Source organism: Spea bombifrons, chromosome 5, assembly GCF_027358695.1.
Source record: "Spea bombifrons isolate aSpeBom1 chromosome 5, aSpeBom1.2.pri, whole genome shotgun sequence".
In the NCBI taxonomy this organism is placed as follows: Eukaryota; Metazoa; Chordata; class Amphibia; order Anura; family Pelobatidae; genus Spea; species Spea bombifrons.
In genome coordinates this window covers 64,116,295-64,140,787 of record NC_071091.1, presented here as the reverse complement: position 1 = coordinate 64,140,787, position 24,493 = coordinate 64,116,295, and the positions used below count along the sequence as shown (strand labels likewise).

General features: G+C 39.0%; 1 protein-coding gene across 4 annotated transcripts in view; it reads right to left on the bottom strand.

Moving 5' to 3' along the window:
• HIVEP1 (HIVEP zinc finger 1) overlaps positions 1-24,493 on the bottom strand; it is a 98,085-nt gene that overhangs the window by 29,986 nt on the left and 43,606 nt on the right. For all 4 annotated transcript variants that reach the window (XM_053468244.1, XM_053468243.1, XM_053468245.1 and 1 more), the window contains one exon: positions 5,471-5,524. In XM_053468244.1, the coding sequence (XP_053324219.1) occupies positions 5,471-5,524 (54 nt within the window). The remainder of the gene's footprint in view (positions 1-5,470; positions 5,525-24,493) is intronic.

The window sequence follows — 24,493 nt, the reverse complement described above, 5'->3', positions numbered from 1 at the left end:
CCTGCAATGCTGTTTCCATGTATTTATTTGATCTATACCTGCAATGCTACGTTTCATATACTATTGTATACCTGCAAATACAGGATTTGTATGTCTGATTCTGTTTACTTGATATATACCTTCAGTGCTGAGATCACAAGTGAATTTCAGTTGATCTATCCATGCAAAGCTTGGTTTGTGTGTTAATGTGTTGAGCTATACCTGCTATCGGCAACTGGGGCTAATATTAATATATATGGGCAGCAGGGGCAAAAACACTAAGGTGGTATAAACGACAATGCAGTGTGAAAAATCCATCCTGATGCAGACGTCTGTGACGTGGATTGTGTCCTGCTGTTTGTGTGTTTTTGGTTATCAGTGTAGCAGAGCCTGTCCTCGGGGGTGTGTGTGTATAGGTGTTGGTGTGGCAGAGCCTGTCCTGGTGTGTGTTTGGGTGTTGGTGTGGCAGAGCCTGTCCTGGTGTGTGTGTTCAGTTGTCAGTGTGGCAGAGCCTGTCCTAGGGTGTGTGTTTGGGTGTCAGTGTGTCAGAGCCTGTCCGTGTGTGTGTGTGTGTGTTTGAATGTGGGTGTGGAAGAGCCTGTCCTGATGTGTGTGTTCAGTTGTCAGTGTGGCAGAGCCTGTCCTGGTGTGTGTGGGTGTGTTTGGATGTGGGTGTGGCAGAGCCTGTCCTAATGTGTGTGGGTGTCTGTGTGGCAGAGCCTGTCCTGGTGTGTGTGTGTATGTTTGGTTGTCGGTGTCGCAGAGCCTGTCCTGGTGTGTGTGTCTGAGTGTTGGTGTGACAGAGCCTGTGTTGGTGTGTGTGTCTGGGTGTTGGTGTGAGAGAGCCTGTGTTGGTGTGTGTGTTTGGTCATCTGTTCCTGGCACTTAACTTACAGTAGGAATTATTTAATTTATATTTATCCAGAGATAAAATGCCCTCCTGAAGTTGTAGTGACTTCAGGGGACAAAACGTTCAAGGCCCTGAAATCATTTAGTGGAAAAGTTATTTATTGTGTTATAATATTTATTTCAAGGATTAGTCGCACTCAATTGTGGCTTCAGGCTTCCCATGTTGAATGATCAAGTATTATTTTAGCCCAATAACAAAAGTATAATTCCATAGCACATTACTTTTGGAAATTATGAATGCCCCCCCAGTTTGACTGTGATATCTTGTGTGCCCCCCCTATATATTGTTTCTAGAGTCGCCACTGTATAGAACATTTTATTAAATTGTTCGGTATTAAGTATCTAAGTGCTATTTGGAAAATCTGGCATAATATTAGTATCATCCCCAATATTCCAGTTGTCCAGGTTGAGACATTTTATTTTGTGGATTTTGTTTTTGGATCTATGATAGAGGTCTGTGCTGCAAAAGCATGGTGGGCTGGTAATGAAACATCAGAGTGTCACGTCCTCGGGTCCCGTTAGCTGCGGGCGGGGGTCTGCTCGCTGATCACAGGGACCCGATACTTCTCTCTCCGGTCCCGTGGTCGGCGAGCGGACGACCGCTCGCGGCGCACGGGCACCAGAGAGACTTACACGTTCTCTCCGTGCCGGCGGCGAACAGACCGACCGCCGACACGGGAGAAGGAAGGTCGGTTCCGGGAACTCCTCGACGGGCAGATCTAAGGCTGCCCGTCTATGCAGGAGTTCCCGGAAGGGTTCCCTTACTTGTTGTCCAGCCGCCGGTCCGTCCACTAGGGGCACAGCTACTCCTTCTGGCTGGTACCGTGGACATGCTGGACGTCTGGAGGCGTGGTCTTGACTCTGCTTGGAGGCGGGGTTTTCTGTTTGGCGCCAGATTTAAAAATCCTTGCTCTCCTTTCACAGGCACCCTGTTGTGGTCTACTACCTGTGTATCTGAGATTGCTGCCGATTCCTGTTTTTTGACCCTTGCCTGCCAGACCTCCCATATGCCTAGTGATTCTGTTCCTTTGCCCGTGCTACCTGTGTACCGACCCGGCTTGTCTGCCTACCTGCTCCTGTGTACCGACCCGGCTTGTCTGCCTACCTGCTCCTGTGTACTGACCCGGCTTGTCTGCCTACCTGCTCCTGTGTACCGACCCGGCTTGTCTGATTACCTGCTCCTGTGTACCGACCCGGCTTGTCTGACTACCTGCTCCTGTGTACCGACCTGGCTTGTCTGCCTACCTGCTCTTGTGTTCCGACCCGGCTTGTCTGATTACCTGCTCCTGTGTACCAACCCGGCTTGTCTGATTACCTGCTCCTGTGTACTGACCCGGCTTGCCTGTCTACCAGCTCCTGTGTACCCGTTTATCATACTCAGTACCTACCTGCTACCTGTGTTCACGGAGGCTGTCTCACTGTTGGGATCATCTAAGTCCTGGATTACTGCTGTTTGGGCTTCTCCCTATACAGCAGTTTTCTGGGCAGAATAACTCCTGCGGTGAGTACCTCTAGTGATACAGACGCGACACAGAGTTTAGCTGACACAAAATATATAATATGTTTTAGATACACTGTCTCCCTTTGGTCTAAATGGAAATTTAGACCTAGTGGCGTCTAAGTAATGTATCCTATCCCATGGAATACTGTTTCAGTAAGAGTTAGCTTATCAAATTCAGTTATAGTACTCATATGTATATCTTTGCAATACAGGCACACACTACCTGCACTGTGCTTCAATGTAACAACACAATCTACTGCCCGGGTGACTATAGCCTGAACCATAATATAAAAGTCCAAACCAAAAGGCGAGCTAACTGAACGTTTTATGAAAGTAGAAAATCAATTTTTTATTGGATGTTCATGTTAAAAACGTCGAAATTACGGGTTACACCATAATTCTTTATCAAGATAGGCCACTCATACACAAAGTTTAAATACTAAACTATTAATCACTCACCTACACGTATATACATAGACACACACATTGCATTTAATAAGAACCATTTAAGGCTATTATGATATATGAAACAAAAAGGAGATTTATAATTAGCAGAATTTGATAGGCTTTATATATATTTGTTTATTTTACAGTAATAATGAGCCAAGCATTTCTGTTTTTTTCTATGTGTTATATATGTTCATGTTCCCAAGTTACAGTGTTTCTTTAAATGTTTTTGATATTAAAATACAAATGCAGCCAGTTTAATGGGCAATGCAGTTGCCTGACAAAGTAGGCACCGACCTATGAAACCTGTAGTTCTTTCATTACTCTACATACCTAAAGCTTCCTGTAAATAGCCCATTCGGCCACTGGGGCTTAAACGTTTAAAATAAAAATACTATACAGGCAGGGTGCTTCAGAGGCAGAGGTGGCACAGGCAGTCTGCTAAAGGTGCAGAGGCTTACAAAGTCAATGTCTGACTTAGTGTATAGTGACGGGAGTTATGCTGTGCTACCATCAATGTCTGGCTCAGTATACAGTTATAGGAGTTATGCTGTACCATATCCGTTCAGTAAAATGTTATTTATTTAAACTTATTTTTTTTTCTGATTCCTAGTTTTTTCCAATTGACATACAGTTTCCTTTGTATTCAGCGTTGCATAAATTGTTGGCGCTATATAATAAAAGATAAAAATAATAATAATATCCATCATAATAATAATAATAATAATAATATATATATTACAATATATATATTACAAAACAACAACTTTTACTGGTTTGAAATCTGTACTTGTTTATTAGCCTAAAATCATAATGTAATTTCCTGATGGTCAAAATTCCAATCATTTTGTCTTTTACATGCATTAGAAATTCTAAATGTGCTGGTGTTGAGATATTTGCTAGCCCACGACCTTCTTTAACTAAACCTGCAGTCAGATGTTTTCGGAGTGCCTGTGGGTAATACCGTATTTGCTCAATTATAAGACAAGGTTTTTCAGAGCAAACGCCGAGAGGGAGTATAAGGCATATCTGGGGGGCAGATGTGCATAACTGGGGGCAGGTTAGCAAATGAAAGGAAATAAAATAAATATTCAAATTTAGGGGGGGTCATCTTATAATCAAGCAAATACGATAATAATAAAACCTTTAAAATATAAACAATGACCACAGACGGAGGACCAAACACCTAGTCACAACTAATATTTCATAGGTTTTAAGGTTTTTTAATGCATAGAATAATTCTCGCAATTCTTGCAATACTTGCAAAGAAGCCAGAAGTATACCGAGGAGTAGACAATGTATAGAACTTTGTGTTAAGCAATTTCACTAGATCAGTAACACTTGATCCACTGGTTACTGAAGGAAGAACACAAGAAAATAATTGCTGCTTGAAAGACTCTGGAAATAACTGTTACAGAAACTACTAAAAACACCAGTGAACAGATTTTCTTTGTTTTAGTTTAACCTTTTAGGATGGTTAATATGTGGAATAGACTGTAAAAGTAAATGTAATGCCTTTGGGTTAAGAAGGGATTTCTTTTTTCCCTTTGAGATGACATTACTGTTTCGGGGGGGGGTAGCATTCTTCTGGATCAATTAATGAGTTTGTAGAATGGTTGAACTTGATAGACTGTTAATTAACTACGTAACTACCGTGTTTCCCCGAAAGTAAGACAGTGTCTTACTTTCTTTTTATCCCTAAAAGCCCCACTATGTCTTACTTTCGGGGTATGTCTTATATTGGTTGTGGTTCCGTATCACAGTCTCCCATAAGGTTACAGCCCCATACAGTATCCCACACAGCGTGTTTTGTATGTTGTCCATGGTCCTGATGGACCACGGAAAACATTATTGCTGCTCCAGCAGAGGAGAACTGTAAGCCCACACAGCCCGGTATGTTGGGACTTGTAGTCCTCCTCAGCTGCATCTTGCGGTTACAATAAGAGCTGCAGAGAATCTCTTCACACCCCCCTCCCCCTCCTTGGTCTCTCTCTGTATGACCAGCACTGACCTTTTTCCGGGAGGACACAGAGCCAGTGACACCTGTCGGCAGACTGATCAAAACGGCGCCGTCTTTTCAGTCGGAGGGGGAGGGCACTGGCCTGGCACCCCCCCCCAGGGTGCGGCCCGCACCCCCAGCCCCACTCTTTGTACCGCACGTCACTGGAGGCAAATCCCCCGTGTTTCCCCGAAAGTAAGACATATGTCTTACTTTCGGGGTACGGCTTATATTAGCTGACCCCTCTGAAACTCCCGATACGTCTTACAATCGGGGGTGTCTTACTATCGGGGAAACACGGTATGTATATAAATACACTGAGAAGAAACTTCTTAGTAGCCATAGGAAACCTTTGGATTTTGCATGAAGCTTCGTAAATCAAAGCTAACAAGCAGCATCAAAGTCATTGTGTTTTATGTCCAGGGTGAGGGAGTTGTGTTTGGCTCTGTCCACACCCAGGACCATCTCTGATCCCAATCCAATTCTGTTATTTTTGATATCCCTGCCACCTTAACCTGGACACACCCCATTTCCTGTCTACTCCACATAGCAGGAGGAGAGCTTCAGGAGAACAGTCCTTGGAATTGTCCGTGTTTGTATTTAATTAAGAAATAATGATATAAGGGAAACATTACCTTTATGTGGTTCCTTTGGGCAGTTCAGTTTTTTTTGTGCTTCTTCTATTTTATCTAAAATGAAACAATAAAGAAACGGATTATATGAAATGACAAGGAACACAAAATAACATTAGCAGTAATAAGTAAGCACAAGTAATTCTTTCTAAAAACAACATTTTTGACTAAGCACGAAGGTTCGAAACGGCAGTTCTACTTGTTCTTACGCTGTAAGCCTATACACTGCATGTAGATTTAAAATAAAGCATTTATGAAAACTGTACTAATATCCTTGTATTTCTGTGAAGTTAAAAGTAATTTCCGTTCTGTTTCTACACAATGAATCCACATGTGGACTTCCTATGGGAAATCCACGGAATCATCCACTTCTTTTTTCAAGACCGCTGGGACCTTCCTCTTACTTGATGAACCCTGTAGTGCCCCATTTGTGGTGCTATAGAGTGACGTTTGGTTTAGTGTTTGGACTTTGCTTTCCATGAGCCATTACAAGGCAATATAGAGAATTCATAGCTTCCTTTCACTGCCCACACCACATGCTAAAATAGACTATAACAATGTTGATCAGAAACACATAATTGACTTGGCAAATAATAATGGTTGGCAACAAACTACTTGACGCTAAAGTCACCTGCTAATCAGAAGTGGCTAAAGAAAAGAAAGAAAAAATAAAAATCACAAAAGGACCCCAGTGTTATGAGTTGCATATAGCTCAATTAAGAAATTGAGCCTTATACTGAATTTTCAACAGCTAATGAGTGTTTATAGTCCGACTTTTTCATGCCCTTCACGTGGTAAACATATATGTAGATATTAATCGCAAGCACAAGAATATCTTTTCTCACTTAAAAAGGCACCTAAAATAGCACCTGTTCCTCCTTGGCAAATGATCACTGTATATATTGTTACATTGCAAGTACTGAAAGGGCAGCCTGTCTGTAAAATACTACCCTAAGCCACATTCCACTCTGGGGAAACTGTAAAAATCCACAATACAGCTATTGAAAATGTTATCCTGTGAGCTGCAACATTCGCCCCAAACGCCAGACAGAAGATAGGCTGGAAACTGTAGTAGTGTTTTAAAGTGATGAGCAGTACAACAATAAACCAAAAAATGTTTTGGCAAGAGCTACACAGCTTATTCTGTGCCATTACTCCATTACAAATAATTTTTCATTCATTAAAGATGATGTTCTACCTACCCTACTGAATTTAATATAATTGTAACTAAACAAACCTTTGAAGGCATGATTCTTAGAACAGAATGCCCAAACCCTCACTGAAATTATTATTTTTTTTTAAACACAGAAAATTTTGACTCTTTGCCAAGAACACCTCTCGTGCGACCCAAAAGCAACTCTTATAGAACACGCATTGCGATGCATCTTAATGTTCAATTAAATCAGGATCTACTCAAGATTAGATAAAAAATACAGCCATATAATCAACACAACCTCAAGACCTGAACCTACTCAACTATGAATCGGCCTATGAATGCATCCTGACAAAGTGCTCAGTTTCCTGCCTTACTGCAGCTAAATGTGGAGACGCTCATCAAGCACAGGTTGTCAGGGAAAAGTGCTGGATTTGTGTCAGGAATGAATCAGATCACACACACACACGTATCCAAATTTTTAAGCAGCCGAAATGGATCACACCTCTCAGAAACCCATCTGGCATCTGTACTCTACAAAACAAAAATACTTCCAACTCTGCAACACAGCAAAGTGTCCTCGGGTGACTGACTTATTGTCTGTACTAGTCGTTCACATTGCTGTGAGACCAAATGAAAGATATACAGACCTAGTTGCCCCATGGCCCAGGATAAATTAAACTAGGTAGAAAAAAAAAGAAAGAAGAGCGAGAAGAATAGAAAGAGTCAAGAAAAAGAGAGAGAGAAAAAAATACCACTGCAATTTGTTAATGTCAGTGACATTAACAAAGAACTCCTATTTCTTAGCATAAAACCCTTTATTTTAATTTTATATTGATACTGGTAACGTTGAGGGTACTGTGGGGCAGGAATATGTTTCCTGGATGTAAAGTGATTGGGAGGGTAATTATAATAAATAAATGCAAATAATAACATACATCATAATCAGGAATGATTAACAACTTACACATTCGACTAATTAATCAATGAACCGGGTGCATCATTGTGGCTGAGAGTGGTCTGTGGGTTTGTGCATCAGTTTTGCCGAGACAGTGATTACAATTTGAAGGTAATAGGTAAGGATTTTGAGTTCATGTGATGGGCATTATAGTGTTTTGTGCGTAAAACAGTTTGATGTAGTGGGCTGCAGACAATAAAAATGTACCATTAAAACCAAAACATCACTGGGGAGCGGGCAAGTACGTTTTTTTGCCCTAACTAGTAAGAAAGTAAAAGTTTCTTTACTTTCAATGCAAATATGAATTGAAATCACCTGTATCCTCATTTGCAATGGGCAGCAATTCTTGTCAGTCTCATCAGTGCTGACTCCTAGAACCTAAAAAATATTTGCCTGCCAGGAGTATTTTACACCAAAGATATGCACTAAGTATACTAGATGTTTGACTGCAATAGCCGCCTTGTTTATTATTGGTAGCTTATCCATTTTTTTCATCAGCTCTTCATCATCAGGAGTAACAGCTACTTAAAAACGTCTAATAATGCTTCTTGTTCTCTCGATCCATGCTGAGGAAGTCTGCTAGATAAATTCATTGCATGAAGCATCCAGCGTTTCCCAGAAGATATAGGTGAGAATTAGGTACGTGCGTGTTTTTTTTTTTTTAAGCTGTGAAGTGTTTTCCTAACAAGTAAGTTCTTCATTTTGTTGGAACTGCTGATGCTGTTAGCAAGTTAATCTCTAAGTGAGTAGGTGTAATAACTGACAAAGCCATACATCACTGGTACAGAAAAAGGAAAAAAAACGGCTATAGATATATTAACCATTTCAGTGCAACTTGTTCAGTTAACTCCAATATATAGCAAGACGTATCAAAGTGACAAAATCTTGTTATGGAATGTGTCACCGAGTCATCCATCAATCCCACAAATTGATGAATTAAGCGAAGAATACTCCTTTGTAACCAAGTCTATTAGTGCTATTTATCAAATAGCCCATGACAAATGTAAACTATAATAATGGAAATTAATTGCACTAATTGAGCTGGCTATTCATTATTCAAGATACCCTCCCCCAAAGGCAAATTTAGTTGATCAGTGGTTTTAATTTCTTTTTTTTTTACATTTTGCATTATTGGTATTTTCTAAAAGAAAGTTATACAAGCTTTTTGTATGACAGCTTTAGATATACATCTTCTGCCTGCCAAAACAGCCTTTGCGTGGTAGGAGTGTTAACCTCACATAATGCACCATTAGGGTAGACGCTCCATAACAGAAAAGATGCTATGACTGTCACCAAGGGAGAAGCGTGTCCGTAAGTGACAACCGCTCAGAGACTGACAATGTTAAGTAATGAAAGGAAAGAAAAAACTTGCACCCTGATATAGTATCTTGCAGATGTAGCACAAATGTCCTTCTTCAAGAGTGACAGTCAACCATTGGTACTAACAGTCATCAAATCCATTCTGCCTAATGTAGCATTCCTCTTTTGTAGGCGCTCAAAAATACCGTGTATGGCAAAATGTAACTCACTTATACGTGTTTTAATTATGTGACTGATGTGCTGACGTTTAATTCATTGTTATTGCTCCAATAATCTAAATGTCCTACAATGCAAACAGGATAAAACTGGACTTTTGCAGTTAAAAAATCCATCTTTATTATCTTTACATATGCAGCGAATGAACGCATAGTAACAGGACACCAAAAAAGACCACTAATGACCCAACGCGTTTCATCACAAATGGACTTAATTAGTGAAACACAACATAATAAACTCCCAATAATTAATTGGTAATTAAACAGACATGTGAAAGCTAAAAAAAAAAACAAAGTCAAAGAAACAAAATAAGGAACATAACACACACTGTTGCTAAAGTCATAAAAATGTACACAATTAGTGCATAAATCAGTGCTAGTTCCAGCTAGATGAGTTTCTATGATACAGTTGATAAAAAAGAAAGCCTAATTGCATCATTGCAATAATATCAATGAAACGTACACAAGTAAATATACAAGCGAATCAATATCATATAGTTCATACGCGGTGGATTGCCATAATGATTTACATCACAGGATCCTAGACAGGTTTACCAGGATCACTAGTGGGAGATAAACCAAAATTCATTTGAAGGGGACAGCTAAACATATGTATATACAAAACAGGATAATTAATCGGACATAAGCAAAAAGTTATTTTAAAAGGAAAACACCTTTGCATAAAACAAGATCACTATTGGACACAAGCAAAACAGGGGAATAGCTAAATAAATCTCATTTTTAGGCAAATAATAAAAATGATACCCCGACACCGATTAGCCATAACATTATGACCATCTGCCTAATATCGTGTAGATCCCCATTTTGCTTCCCAAACAGCCCCGACCTGTCAAGACATGGACTCCACTAGACCTCTGAAGGTGTACTGTGGTATGTGGCACCAAGACGTTAGCAGCAGGTCCTTTAAGTACAATAAGTTGCAAGGTGGGGCCTCCATGGATGCATCCTGGTACCATGTGTTTTCCAGGTAAAAGACACACGTGCCCCCGGCCATCCATGTGATGTAAAAGAAAAAGTAATCTCATCAGACCAGGCCACCTTCTTTCATTGCTCCATGGTCCAGTTCATATGCTCACATGCCCATAGTAGGTGCTTTACGGATGTGGACACAGCAGGTACGCAGCCCCATTCACAACAAACTGTAATTGATCACAGGGACCAGCCTTCACCCCCCCATATGCATCAATGAGCCCTGGCCGCCCATGACCCTGTCACTGGTTCACTACTTTTCCTTCCTTGGACCACTTTTGACCACTGCAAACCAGGAACACTCCACATGAGCTGCAGTTTTGAAGATGCTCTGACCCAATGTAGTCATCACAGTATGGCCCTTGTCAAAGTCACGCAGATCCTTATGCTTGTCTGTTACCTGTTTCTAACACATCTACTTTGAGGACAAAATGTTCACTTGCTGCCTTACTGATAACCCGTGCCATGATAACAAGCTTATCATCAGTGTTCTTCTGATCCGTATAGATATTGTCTTATACATATACACACGCACACACATTTATATTTTGGATAGGAAATATATATATATATATCTCAAGATTAAAACAACTAATGAGACACAAGCAAAAGCCTTTTTAAAGGGGAATAGAATCAAACAAAAACGTTATTTAAAGAATTATATATATATATATATATATATATATATATATATATGTGTGTTATTAAAAATAGCTAGTATCCCACTCTGAGTTTAACCCCAGAGGTTTTCTTGTTTCAAGGGTAAAAATCTGAGATACCTCCCATTGACAAAGCAGTGAATGTGTGTTCCCCGCCTGAGAGGGCAGACACACGCATTCAATTACTTGAAACGGAGAGATACCCTGAAAAAGCAAACATTGTTCTTGCTCCAGGTCACTAATTTAGATAAATGCCTATTAAGCTGAGCCCCTTAGCCATACCATTTCCAACACCCCCTTCGTTCATTTAAGAACACATACAATATGGACCAAATTCATGTAACTACTACTTTCCCTTGCACGCCATATCTGTCATTCAAATGAGATATACATGTCAATACATATATCATGAAGGTCTATTCAGCTTATTTCTAGACATTAAAAAACCCTACCCTGAAAGTGTAATGGGCCTTAGAGACAGATGACTGTAGTCATTCAGCTGACAATGGCTTTTCTACAGTTGTTTGATATCATTTAAACATTTCACATTACTGATCCCTGGAGGAAAAGTACATCACACTTGTCAGAGAAGAGACAACGTTTGGGGATTGAATGTCTCATTTCCAAAGCATATATATATCTATCTAATCTTTTGGATTTATTTCTCAATGTCATATAACATTACAAAAATCATACAAACAATATATAATTTCTCTTTCTTTCTTCCACTCAGCAGATGTGCTTCAGAGCTTAGAAAGGTTGAGACTGTATGCGCCATGCAGTGAGTTGGCTTTGGTATTTCCACAAATATGCAGAATAGCCAACGCGCCATTCGGAGAAATTTGCCAAACGTTCATTCTGTTGGGTTTGTGATTTTATATTCTATACCAAATTGAACCACTCGTCTAAAGCGGTTATTTACCAAAGATGGCATTTGCAGCAGAGTTGAACTTTCAACTATCTCTATGTATAATGAAGGGGGGGCAAAGTCCTGTGAGCTTCTGCCACTGGAAGGGCTGAGCTGACCCGGTATATTGCATGGGTTTATGGGTTTAATATAAAGAGGGTTTTTAAGAAACCTCCCATATTACCTACACATTATGCAGGACCAAACCATGCCATTTTGCAGGAGCCCTTGAAAATGCATACTGATATCAGCTATTCAAATGTTCATATTCTCCCGCAAACTAATTCTTTTAGTGAGTATATCCTTAAGTGTTAAAATGAAAGATTTTACGGAGGCTTGAGTGAAACGTACCTACAAAATATTTGAGCAATACATACACGGACTCATCTTTATGTCAAAGCAAAAGAAAAGAAGCTATTTTGATCGTGCGTATAGTATGCATGTTTTTCTCATAATAAACAAATGCATTTTTGCATTCTTGACACATCGCACTTCACACGCTGGAGAGCACATTCCAACCAATTAACCAGTGTTCTGTGTGTATTCCGACATACAGCTTAGAATTCCTCCTCCTAAAACGGGGAAAAGGAAAATGCTGATTTTGTAGAATAGCTAGAAATCCAATAGTAAACAAGATAAAAGACAACTGAATAAAATAATTGCCCTGTTTCCAGGTGATTTAAGCATGGTGGCCCTATCGGCCAAATTTTTTAAGTTAATAATCCTGAATGTGTCCGAACGTCAAAAAGTTCAGAGAAAAAAAACAAACTATAGTCTCACTTAGGTCCCCTGATTTTCGATTCTGTATTAGGACAACACACAACCTGATTAAACAGCGGCTGATATTTTAAAGGTGATATAACCACATATATAAGAGCAGAAAATAACAGATGTACACTTCCCTGCTGAAAAATCTTGGAAAGCTTAGACTGGCATTATTGGAAATGTCTAGCCTGAAAACCACGGCAGGCTGCCAATCTCTTTATGCAGTCAACACAAAGGAGCCGAGGGGAAAGTAAGGCTTGACGGGGCGGCATTATGTTCCCACACCTAGGATAGGCTGGTGCGAGAATGCTAATGTGTAAAGCCGGTGAGGTCACCCTGCGTGCTCACAGATTAGTGCTGTATGTACTGTAAGCGGCCACGGTGAAGCTAATCCCATTGCTGGCTGTGGACAGCCATATAATGCAGTTTATCCTTTTTTTTTTTTTTTTTTTTTTTTAAGCACGTATTGGATACTGGATTCAAGGAAACACAGAAATTGGTTACTTCAACTGCCCACGAAGAAAGAAGAAGAAGGGGAAGAAGTAAAAAAAACTACACTATTACATTTTTCAGCATATTCGGCAATATCCTATTAATGAAGAGGTCGATTATGTTTTTAAAACTAAAATAGCGTTAAGATATTATGTATTATGTTTTTATGAAATTATTTCGCATTTGCATTCTAAAAGACAAATATAATTGTTTTTTCTTTCCTTTTACCACTTACTGATTATATGCTCACTAAAAGAATGTCACAACATTAATGCTCTGGAGTCCAATTTTAAATTGGTTTTACCACCTTGATTTTTTTGCTTCATTAAATTCATGTTCAGAAACTGTCTACATGCGGTTTACATTTTCCAAACAGCATTTTGAAGATACTAAGATTGCTCTGATCCTCGCCCAAAGGCCAATTTTGCAACCTTGCGTCATAATTACTTGCATGTAGATCCCAACATAGCAAACCTTCAGTAACCAGGTAGAATGAAATCACGTGATAGAAGACAGTGACATGAATGAGAATAGACAGAGACAGTTGTAAAAGCTGCTAATCATTTAATTTTATTCTCATTATTCAAATACTCAAAGCTAGAGAAATTTTGCCTTACGGGGAGGGTCATCTGCCAGACCATTTTGTTAAATGTTTGCCTTTAAGCATATGTCAAACATATGTCAAACATTGAAAGTACACATTCAAACATCAATATGTTTCACTGCTTACACTGCCTACAGCCATTCACCATTACAGAACGTATGGCAGTATGTAAAGTCTGATATATGGGACAGAGAGAATGAAAGCAGGATGTCCGCCAATCTATACACTTCTTAAGATCAGACTGAGTTGTACACACTATGGACATTTTAAAATAGTCTGAATGAAGTTACGTCTACAGGATTTCTTGGTTACTGTTGCGGCCCAATGGGCCCCTCTTCCGTTGGTCAAAGTAACGTTACAGTCTATTGGGATGGAGCTAGCAATTCAGTAGGAAAGGCTCAGAGAGAGATCCTCTGGCAGGGTACAGTTCATTATCGAGACTCTTTTCTGCTGTAGAAAGCAGTGATTTGTATAAATTCAATCAAAACCTTGTTAAATATTTAGACTTTCTATTAAATATAAGAATCAACCAGAAGGCAAGAATGTAAGATCAGGGAGTGGAGTTAATTTGGGCAGCCAAAATAAAACCAGTGCCTTGTCATAGTTACGACTTAGGAGAATTAAAAGGCCAGTATTTATAATAGCATGACCACTGACAGGCAGTAGGTGATCTGTGCGTAAGGTGGTGGAGCGTAAAGGGAGAGTTTGCAGAAGAGTTGTGGTTTCACTTCCTTGACTATACATACAAAGTCTAACCCAAGTAACATTCTGCTGCAGGGAAGAGCTCACCTGGCCCTGTATAATGTATGGTTAGATAAGTGAGATTTCTTCAGTCTCTTCATACTTTGATTTGTGCATTATGCAGGGCAAACTTGCCCCCCCTTGTAATGAATAGCGAAGTGAAGGAGCTGAAGCCACAACTCTCCTGCCAACTTCCCTTTTAGCGAATAAATCCTGGTATCTTTCTATCTTTGCTTGAAACAGTTATAATAGACCTTGCTGTAAATAACTTGGGGCGGGGTAGGCACCAACATTACTCATGATGGACATTTACTGTGGTCTGTGGTGGACAGGTTAATGATGTTCTGTGGCCCTTCACAAACCTTGCCACGGACACTGGTGTCCTTGTACGGACACTTTGCTTATCCCTGTTCGGGGCACATCAAGGGAAAGGTGTGAACTGCCTCCATTACACACACAAAGGAAAAGGAACATCTCTTATTCTGCTGGTGAGATCTGTACCGCATGATATTAGGGACAATTTTTTTTTCTGTAGGGTACCAGACAGTTTTGGATATCGAACCCAAAGTGAAGGAGCTCTACTAGAGTAACCCTCACTTAAGATGGCATAGTATGTTGGAGCGAACGTGTGATAACGTTTGTATGATGACTAAATCTTTTCAACTCCATACAATTTATTTCCAAGGCGTACTGAAAGTAGAACAGGCTCAATAGATTTCTGTTAACATATATTCTACTGTATTACAGCATGAGCTACTTTTCTCGGAATCTCCCTTGCAAACAATATCCTACGAATAGACTAGGAGTGCCTGTCCATTCACTAAACAGGAATTTGTAACAAAACATTTCTAGCGTGCTGAAATGCAAAAGAACTAATATTTGGCAGACTGTCTATTTTTGGATTTCTCTGCTCTATTACAGTGGTATGCAGATTTCTTTCAGCAGCCCCTATAAACATTTCAGAAACGGATAAAAGAGGACTGAAAATAAACTAAAAAAGAAAAACAGAGCTCTGTTTTGAATGCCGGCTAATGTCCCACATGCAAGGAAACGTGCACTTGGGATACATTTCCCTGAGTGTTTGACACCCTTATTGAGGTGACGCAAGAGATACAATAACTGATAGTGGAAGGAAGCTCTATTTTAAGTGAATCTACTTATCTTGCTGACAGACAGGGCAGTATTGCTACGGGTGAAGGCATCTTCGGCATATTACTATAATCTTCATGCGTGTGCATAATATTCAAAATCATGCATATGTGTCCCTTAAAGCTTGCCAATGGATGGAGGGATTTTGCAGAATCCACACAAGTACATTTGCCTCTTCTCCAAACCCATAGATCGCAGCTTCAGTGCCGACGTGTGTGAGAGGGTCGAACGAGACCCCTGCGTGTCATGATGCCCCCCTTGCAAATTTGTGGGTGTAGGGGGGGATTATGCAGAATCCTCCCATGGGCAGTAGCGAGAATCTTCACCGAGGAGACTGGGCACTGAAGCCACGGCGTCTCCCTAAAGTATTGTTTTAAGTCTTTCGATAATTATTAAATAACTTATAAAATTTACTTATAAATTAATATGCATTCTTCTTTGGAATAGTTCCCACCATCATTAAACTGTCCCTTTAACAATTCAATGCTTGTTATTTTAATCTTAGATTGCTACATGTTGCTTTAAGATAATAAAGCTCATAGGTTGACTAAAAACCATATTCTAACAAATATGTAAAATAAGGAACCTGGAATCTAGGACAGGGGATTAGGGGCATGGTAGATGGAAAGAGTTCTAAAAAGGAGCAAGTTCATTTGAAAATGGTCATTAGAAATATTTAACCAGTTTTGACTCAATCCAAATGCTAGTCTAAAATATAAACCATTTTAAGGTCTTTTCATTGAAACATTTTTGTAGGCCAAATAAAATTTTTCATATTATATGTTGGATACGGCATATCTAGTCTGCCCATTTTTCTTCAATTTTCCCTTTGCATTTCGTATCAGATATTGTGAGACAAATATCTTTTTTAGGCCTCGGTAGATGCAGTTTCCAAATGATAACCCTTTCCCTTGCAATTACTCAGGAGGTGGCAGAGTTGAATGTCCCCTAGAAAATCAGCAGGTTATCTCTATTAGAGCCAAAGCATATCTCTCAATAGTCTCTATTGGGACCCCTGCAATAGAGCACAGCACTACCCACATAATGTGAGGATCAGGACATTGAATTCTGTAAATGACAAAATATACATGCAGTTTGTCAGTTATGATAGATCTAGTATGAACGTGCGCTGAAATGTTATAGATTTATAGAAGAACAAAAGTGGCCAATAAAGAAACCTTTAACACTGGAAATTACTGTAAACAGAGCATGTACAATCTACATGCTGCAAGCTATAAGTTCTAGCAAAGTAAATAAACAAGATAATAAGTAAATAATAAGTAAATAATAAGATATACAGTATTTCTGCTTTAGTAAGACAGGCTCTTTCACGAATCAGAACATATCGTCACATACATGCTATGGACAGAACAAAATAAATGATCTGGTTCAGAATAAAGAAGCTAAAAAAGCTGCAGCAACTACAAGCCATCATGTGTAGTCCTTCTACATGCAAAGGGAACATTCTGCGGGTCACTTAATTCATCCATTGTTGGACAAGTCAGCTCGGTATTACCGGTAGCTGTATTTTTAACACCAGCACACATGGGGGAGCGTAAATTCTTACTGCTTCGGACTTGTTTTTGTCTAAATTAAACTCAAATTGTATGAAGAAAGATTATCAACGCCACTGACTGCACACAAGGCAGGTATTCATCCAGTTGCGCAACAAGCCCTTCGAGCTGATTCTCCTCTGAGCTACATGGGATTATGTGATATTCAAAAGGACTGTATCACAAACCAAAGAGCTGTAAGTTGAATATATTTAGCAATGTGCCCGACCGACTTGTATTTTAAGTAGTTGCTTGTTTCACTATTAAATAGTCTGCCCTCTATGATTAAATACCCGTACATTTAGGATGTCAGTTCTCCTGGTACAAAAGACCAATATTAAACCTTAGTGATAAGTTAATGAAGAAGTGTTACCTTATAACACCTTGATCATCATAAAAGTATGCATGCCGCGATATACGGTACTTATACACGAATATAGCACTTTACCAGGAAAGTTATATCCTTACCAGTTTTCATGGTAGGAAGAGACCCCTGAGGTCTGAGCGTATATAATGTTACATCTATTCTATGTCAGCCGAATAAGCGTTATCAACTTTGACTGAAGACTCCGTTTTCTCTTGGTGTAGTACGCCTATATCCATTAATCATGTTTCCTGAGCAGAAAAACTAATAATCATGCTAAGAGCTCATTTGGAATTCTTAGCTCGCAACACTTGTCTGCTCTGTCAATTTGAGCCCAATTTTTAACCCACTCATATTCAAGCTTTCAACAATAAAACAGATACAAAGCACCAATGTTTTCTTTTTTTGTGTGTTTTAAAAAGGCAACACCATTGTTGCAATATTTTTTTCATGTTATTATAAAAAAAAAACTGTTAAACCTAAATAAATGCATGAATAAGGAAATATTCACATGAAATACATAGATAGATTGAGGTCAAAACTTTTTTAAAATACAGAGTAAAATATGGTTGACGTATAATACTTTTATGGTAAAAAAAAAAATCCATAAAAAAACCCCAAAAAACAAACAAACTACAAAGTGTACCTGGTAGTGATTTTTTTTAATTTAAATTAGTAGAAAATGAATTTATTATTCACAGAGAAAGTCCTGTCCCAGGATACTACCCCCTGTTTGTTCCTAAGTGTGCCTGCTGACACCCGAGCCCTGTTAGTTCAATGAATTTCTACAGATAAGCCTGCGCAAGTGGCCCACCGGATCCGCTCGGTTTGTTTGCTATTTGGTTTCGAGTCGGAGCATCTCATGTTGCCAATAATTCTAATTGTTCATTTCCAATTGCAGGATAGAGCGCCGAGTGAGGGAACGTGGCAGCTTGCTGTGGCTTTCTCCCACGCAGCCCTTGCCGCCCCCTCATCTTCACGCAGGCAGTGTGCAACTGGGCATGAATTTCAAATAATATGAAAAAAAAAATGAAGAAACATATGCTTGGCGTTCCTCTTACATGCTGTAAGTGTAACAGAAGACAGTTGTTTATCCTCTATAGTATACGGCCTTATTTTCTCCGCTCCACAGGTTTTTTTTTTTTTAAACAAGTTATTGTGTTTGTGGTTCGCCTCTTAACGTGCCTTCTTGCGTATATTGTATATGTTTTGTCCCCCCCCACCAGCACTGATGCTATACATCTACTTAAATCTCACCCATTCTTTATTTAGTGACAGGTACATTATAAGAAAAAGCCTTCATGTTTTGTAAATCGCATGTTTCATGATTCTGGACTCACTCAAAATATATACATACACAGGCCTCTGCATACATTTAATAGGAAATACATTTAATACGAAATAATGTATAATGTTAAAAAAAAAATGTTTTAACACAGAAGGAACAATGTAAAAGACTGCGTTGCTGGAAACGAATAAACAATGCATCTGTGTGGAACACCTTAACAAAAAGGTAACCCAGATTGAACAAAAATCGATTCAGCTCATGATCGTGGGCAAGCAAGAAATGTGTTTGGGCAAACACAACTTCAAGTCAAGGAGCTGGGGGCAGGGAAATGGGGCAAACGCATGTAGGGGATATAATGAATACCCTCGTGACTTTGTAAGAGGTGGGGGATATCTTAATTTAAAAGGGACAAAGCTATCATATCCACTAAAGTGCATATGATGGGTAGAGTGTCCCTTTCTCTACGTTGCAGCAAAACCCCCAGGAGAAATAAGGAAAATTGCATTCCCTCTGCTACAGTAATATCCTTATAAATTTATGCTGAAAAAATGCTGAAAAAACAAATTCTCCCGAGCATGATGGCCTGGGTTATTTTAGAAGTATTATAACCGTGTCCTCTCATAGATCCAGCATAGCATAACTAATGATTAACAGTGATCTCGATATACAGTTTATTAACGCAATTAACATTCTGCTAGTTTAAAACCCTCAACCTGGTGACAACATAAACACGGTATTGCTATACAACTATACAAATTGCGTCTACGGGTATCTTTCACTGTACAGAAAATGAATCAAGCAAATATATGTCTTTGGCCCTTACGGGCTGTAAGCTTCTACTGAAAAGAAAGGACTGAACGGTTTAAGTAAACCTTTCTTTAAGAGCAAATATGTCAATGTGTAGTTTAAGAAGTATTTGAGGTATATGATCTGTTTTAGCCTGGATTTTATGTGCAGAATGTTCCTTTCAGCGACTTTTTCTACGTAGGTTTGACACTTTCTAACTTTGTAGAAGACATCCATCATGTCTTCCTATATACTTACTACTAGTAATACTATCTCACCAAGGATAGCTTGCTCAGATGAGTCGGGCTGTCCTGTCATTTGGACCCAACATTTGTAAACCTCTTCTTGACTACTTTTATGCTACATCTGAACTTTATACGTATGACTATTAAAAACCCATGCTCCCTGTATTCTAATTCTAGAAATGCTATGCGATTAAAAAAGGGGTTAACGTCACATTGTGTTGGGTACACAGCACAGCACATTCAGGCAGTTATTTAATATAGTTTATATTAAATAATCATATGTTGTAAAAAAATCTTTGTAAGCGTAAGTAATTGTTACCATAACATCTTGCATATAATATGTATTTAATGTATAATATAAAAAGTATTGCTCCATTAATTTAGCTCTCTAGCAGGTTAAGCAGAAAAAAAAAAAAACACCTTAGCAGATCTGCAATTTTCTTTTCTCCTCTGAAGATTTAATTACCTAAAAACACTGGAACTTTTACAATATTTTTTTTCTGTTTCCTTGGCCAATTAGTGCCCACAATGTTAACATAATGAATGAGGCAGTGATTAAAGAACTAAAAATAAAAAAAGTACCAAACAAAAAAAAAGTTATATTTTAGTGCAGATTTCTGTATATGGTTGCCCTACTGATATAAAGTAAGGTTTCTAATGAAATGATTTTGATTTGTAAATCCCCCTTTTCCTCACCATAAAATTTTACATCTGAACCAATCAAAAACAATCAGCAACTTAACACGGCAGAGATAGTATAGTCAGGATATATATATATATATATATATATATATATCATATATCATATAGAGAGGGGTTCTAGGACATATATACTGCTTTAAGTTTACTGACCTGTAGAATATGAGTAACAGGTTTATTTTAACAGGGTTTTTTTTTTCTTTTTAAACAAGCAACATATTCTTGGGTATTGTACATTATTCCATATAACTGTGGAATGAAATAATACAAAATAAGTTCATTATTCAGAAGATATTCAAGTAACCGCTCATGTGCTAGTCAATTTGGTGCCACATGCCTTCCTCCACACTGGTGTGTCTCTTCGATACGGTGAGGTTCTATTCCTATGAATGTGTGTATGCCTGTTATGATATGTGTGTGCATGCACACAGCTACCCTTGCATAAGCACATAAAACACATCCAGGATCTAATTAGCAGGCTATTATAATCCTGGCTTTTGTGCACTGTATGCCTTTTAGGCTCAATGGCTAGACAGCTGTGTAACAAGCACATTAGGAACTACTCAAAAGCACCCTTTGAGAAGACTACGTACTGTTAATTGTAAGGTTTTCTTACAGTAATCACATAATGTTAAATTTTTATGCGGCCGACCCAAGATTTACTCAAATTGATGTCTGCTTTTCCTCAGTGGGGCATAAATAGAACAATTAAGCACTGAACGTAGGGAGATTAGCAGTTGTTTTGCACTTGAAGGATCGGTTCTACCCAACTGTTCGAACAAAACAATGTAGAGGGGATTTAGAGCTGTTCGTATGTACCTGGCTTTATAAAACCCCTAATCTTTATAAACACATCAGAAAGCAACACGTTTCTTGTATACATATAATGGACAGGTTACAGTTTATGAACTCTATGAATGCCATATAGAGATTTGACATATGTTGCCAACACACCTGGTCCACTAAAAACCAAATAGCATAATATATATTTATATGTATATGTATCCTTAGGCCTATGAGTTCCTTTTTAAAAATGAACCCTCCAGCCAACATATTGTAACGTTCTACCCAGGCTGCGGAGCTGCATGTCTTTTGTTTCCCTGTCTTGCTGCGGTCCATTTCTGGATTTCTGTATGTTCTGTCCTGAACCTCTGATTCCTTGATTCCAGTCTTGCTCTTTGCTTCAGCTCTGTTTCCTTTTATAAGTTGTGCCCCACCCGTCTGTTCTGTTTGTCTCAGTCTGCAGTCTACAGGTATGTCTCTCTGATATGTGTATAGATTCAATGTTCAGTTTATTAGTACTTCCGTAGGAAGGCTTTAGCGTTGGGACCCACCGTCATTGGAGTACTTTGGCGTAGTGGTGGGCTAAGCATACTATGGCCATAGCATGCTTAGCCCACCACTATGCCAAAGTACTCCAATGACGGTGGCTCCTAACGCTAAACCCTGTTTACAGAGGTACTAAACAAACCAAACAAGAAATCTACACACACATCAGAGAGACATACCTGTAGACTGCAGACTGAGACAAACAGAACACACGGGTGGGGCACAACTTATAAAAGGAAACAGAGCTGAAGCAAAGAGCAAGACTGAAATCAAGGAATCAGAGATTCAAGACAGAACATACAGAAATCCAGAAATGGACCACAGCAAGACAGGGAAACAAAAAGACATATTTCCATGGACATGCCAATCAGCGGCATGTTAGACCATGAAGTAGGACAACACAGGCAGAGCTGCAGTTTCTAACTAGGGTAACTTTTTTTTTTGTTTCTTACAGAATACATATTCTGTGGACTGATGAGTCAAAAGTGGAACTTTTTGGGATACATGGGTCTCATTACATTTGGTGTACAGCTAACACAGCATTGCACAAAAAGAACATCATACCAATAGTCAAACATGGCGGTGGTAGCGTGATGATCTGGGGCTGCTCTGCTGCTTCAGGATCTGAGTGACCTACCACAATAGATGGAACTGTCTTCTACCAGAAAATCCTAAAGGAGAATGCCGGCCATCAGTTTGTGACCTAAAGTTCAAGCGCAGTTGGGTTATGCAGCCTTTATCATCCCCTTGGACAATCAACATTGACATATCCTTTTTCCCTGCAACTGTGACCATGGAATAAAAGTAGAACACAGTAATGAACCCTTGACAACATCAATGTTGGCACTGATGACTGAAATCTGTTTTAGCACGGGACCCAGTTAGCCACTGAGGATGAGGTCGCACACTACAAGTAGGGCTGCAACTAATCGATAAAATTGATCAGTTGAATCAATTTTATCGAATATAAGATGAGGGTTTTTTCAGAGCAAAAAAATACCCCTCGTCTTATAGTGATTAACACTAAGAGCCCCCTGGATCTTCCTGGATTCTCCGCTCTGACAGCCGGTGGTCATCTGCACGATGCACGCAGACAACCTCTACTGCTGCTGGCACTTTCGCTGGGGCTTCTTTGACTGAGCATCGGAAGGTTTTGTCACGCTGGCACTCCACCATAGAAGCCCCAGTGGAAGTGCCAGCAGCAGCGGAGATTGTCTACGCGCAGGCATTCACCAGCTGCCAGAGAGGAGGATCCTCCACAGCGCTACAGGGGACCAGGGTCCTCCTCTTTTGTAATGTGCGCAGACAACCTCAGTTACTGCCCTCCACTTCCGCCACGGTTTCTATGATGTGACACAACCTTCCAATGCTCCATCATAGAAACTCCAGCGAAAGTGCTGGCAGCAGGAAGGTTGTCTACGCGCATCATGCAGACGTTCACTGGCTGCCCCGACTAGACACCGAGGAGTTTGGAGCACAAGGGGGGGGGCTGGGGGGCATATCAATGAAACGGTGGCATATCTGGAGAAATAAGGCATATCTGGGGCGGAGTGGCATATCTGGGTATATAAGGCATATGAGTTAGACAGAGTGGCATATAAGGGATATAAGGCATATCTGGGGGGCAGGTTGGTAAATAAAAAGGAAATAAAAACAAGAAATTCATTTTTCTCATAGTTTTTATTACATATAATAAAATATGTTTACATGTGAATATTTATTTGTAACTTTTTTAGGTATTAAAACCTAATTTGAGAAATATTGTGTTTGGTTTCTTGTACCTTTAAAATCTAGCTTTTATTATAATGTCAGTAAAATAAGAAGGTATGATGTTTGTTTTAAAACCCAGTTTGTTCATTAAATTATTTGAAACAAATGAAAAATGTGTTTTCTTTATCCAATTAATCGAAAAAATAAATCGGCCAACTAATTGCTTTTGAAAATAATGGTTAGTTGCAGCCCTCTTTAGCACAGCCAAGAACACAGGAGGAAAAAAAAACAGAGGAGAAGTTGCACAGGTAAAGTAGAAAGAATTTGCAGATTAAAAATACATACACTAATTAGATGGTGGGTGAATTAAATGATCTATACCAAACCTATGCTAGCAGTCAGGCCATAACGCTTCATAAAAGTAATGTCCATACAGGATAAGGTTAGCAGTGGGGTTTTATAAAAAAAAAAAAAAAAACCCAACAAAATACACATTGAAAGACATAAAAATTGCACAAGAAATAAGCTATAAAGAAAAAAATGAAAGCTAACAAAAAAGGAATTGAAATCTCTCAGGTTCTTAATTTAAAAAAAAAAAATTTAAAGGTCGTGAATTATAACCTATATTTGGAGGATATCACTAAGCGCACAAATCACTATTTTGGTTACTTAACATGTAATGCGTATTTATTCCTTCCCACAGAGCCAATCCTTAGGTTTAGAGGAATGACAAATCCACTTTAGACTGATGCCTGCAATCTAATATAAAAACATCACCCTCTTTAGCAGGTAATACAAATGAACACTAAAATAAAAGTACCCCAGTCACCACAAAAGTAGCTACAATATAAATAATTACATTCCAATGACTAGGGAAAAAGGTAATTCTTCAAATTCATTTTGAACTGCCACAAATTGTGAAAAGATTTCATGTAAATTCAAATTGAGGTGGCTACCGGGGCTCGTAATGCATCGACTCAGCAAAAAAACATGAAAATGATGTGAAATGCAAAAATAGGATGGCATTTTCTTATTATTTTGTACGAGAAATCAAAATTAGATTGGATAGGTTCTAAAAGCAGAGGCATTTTCTTGCCTA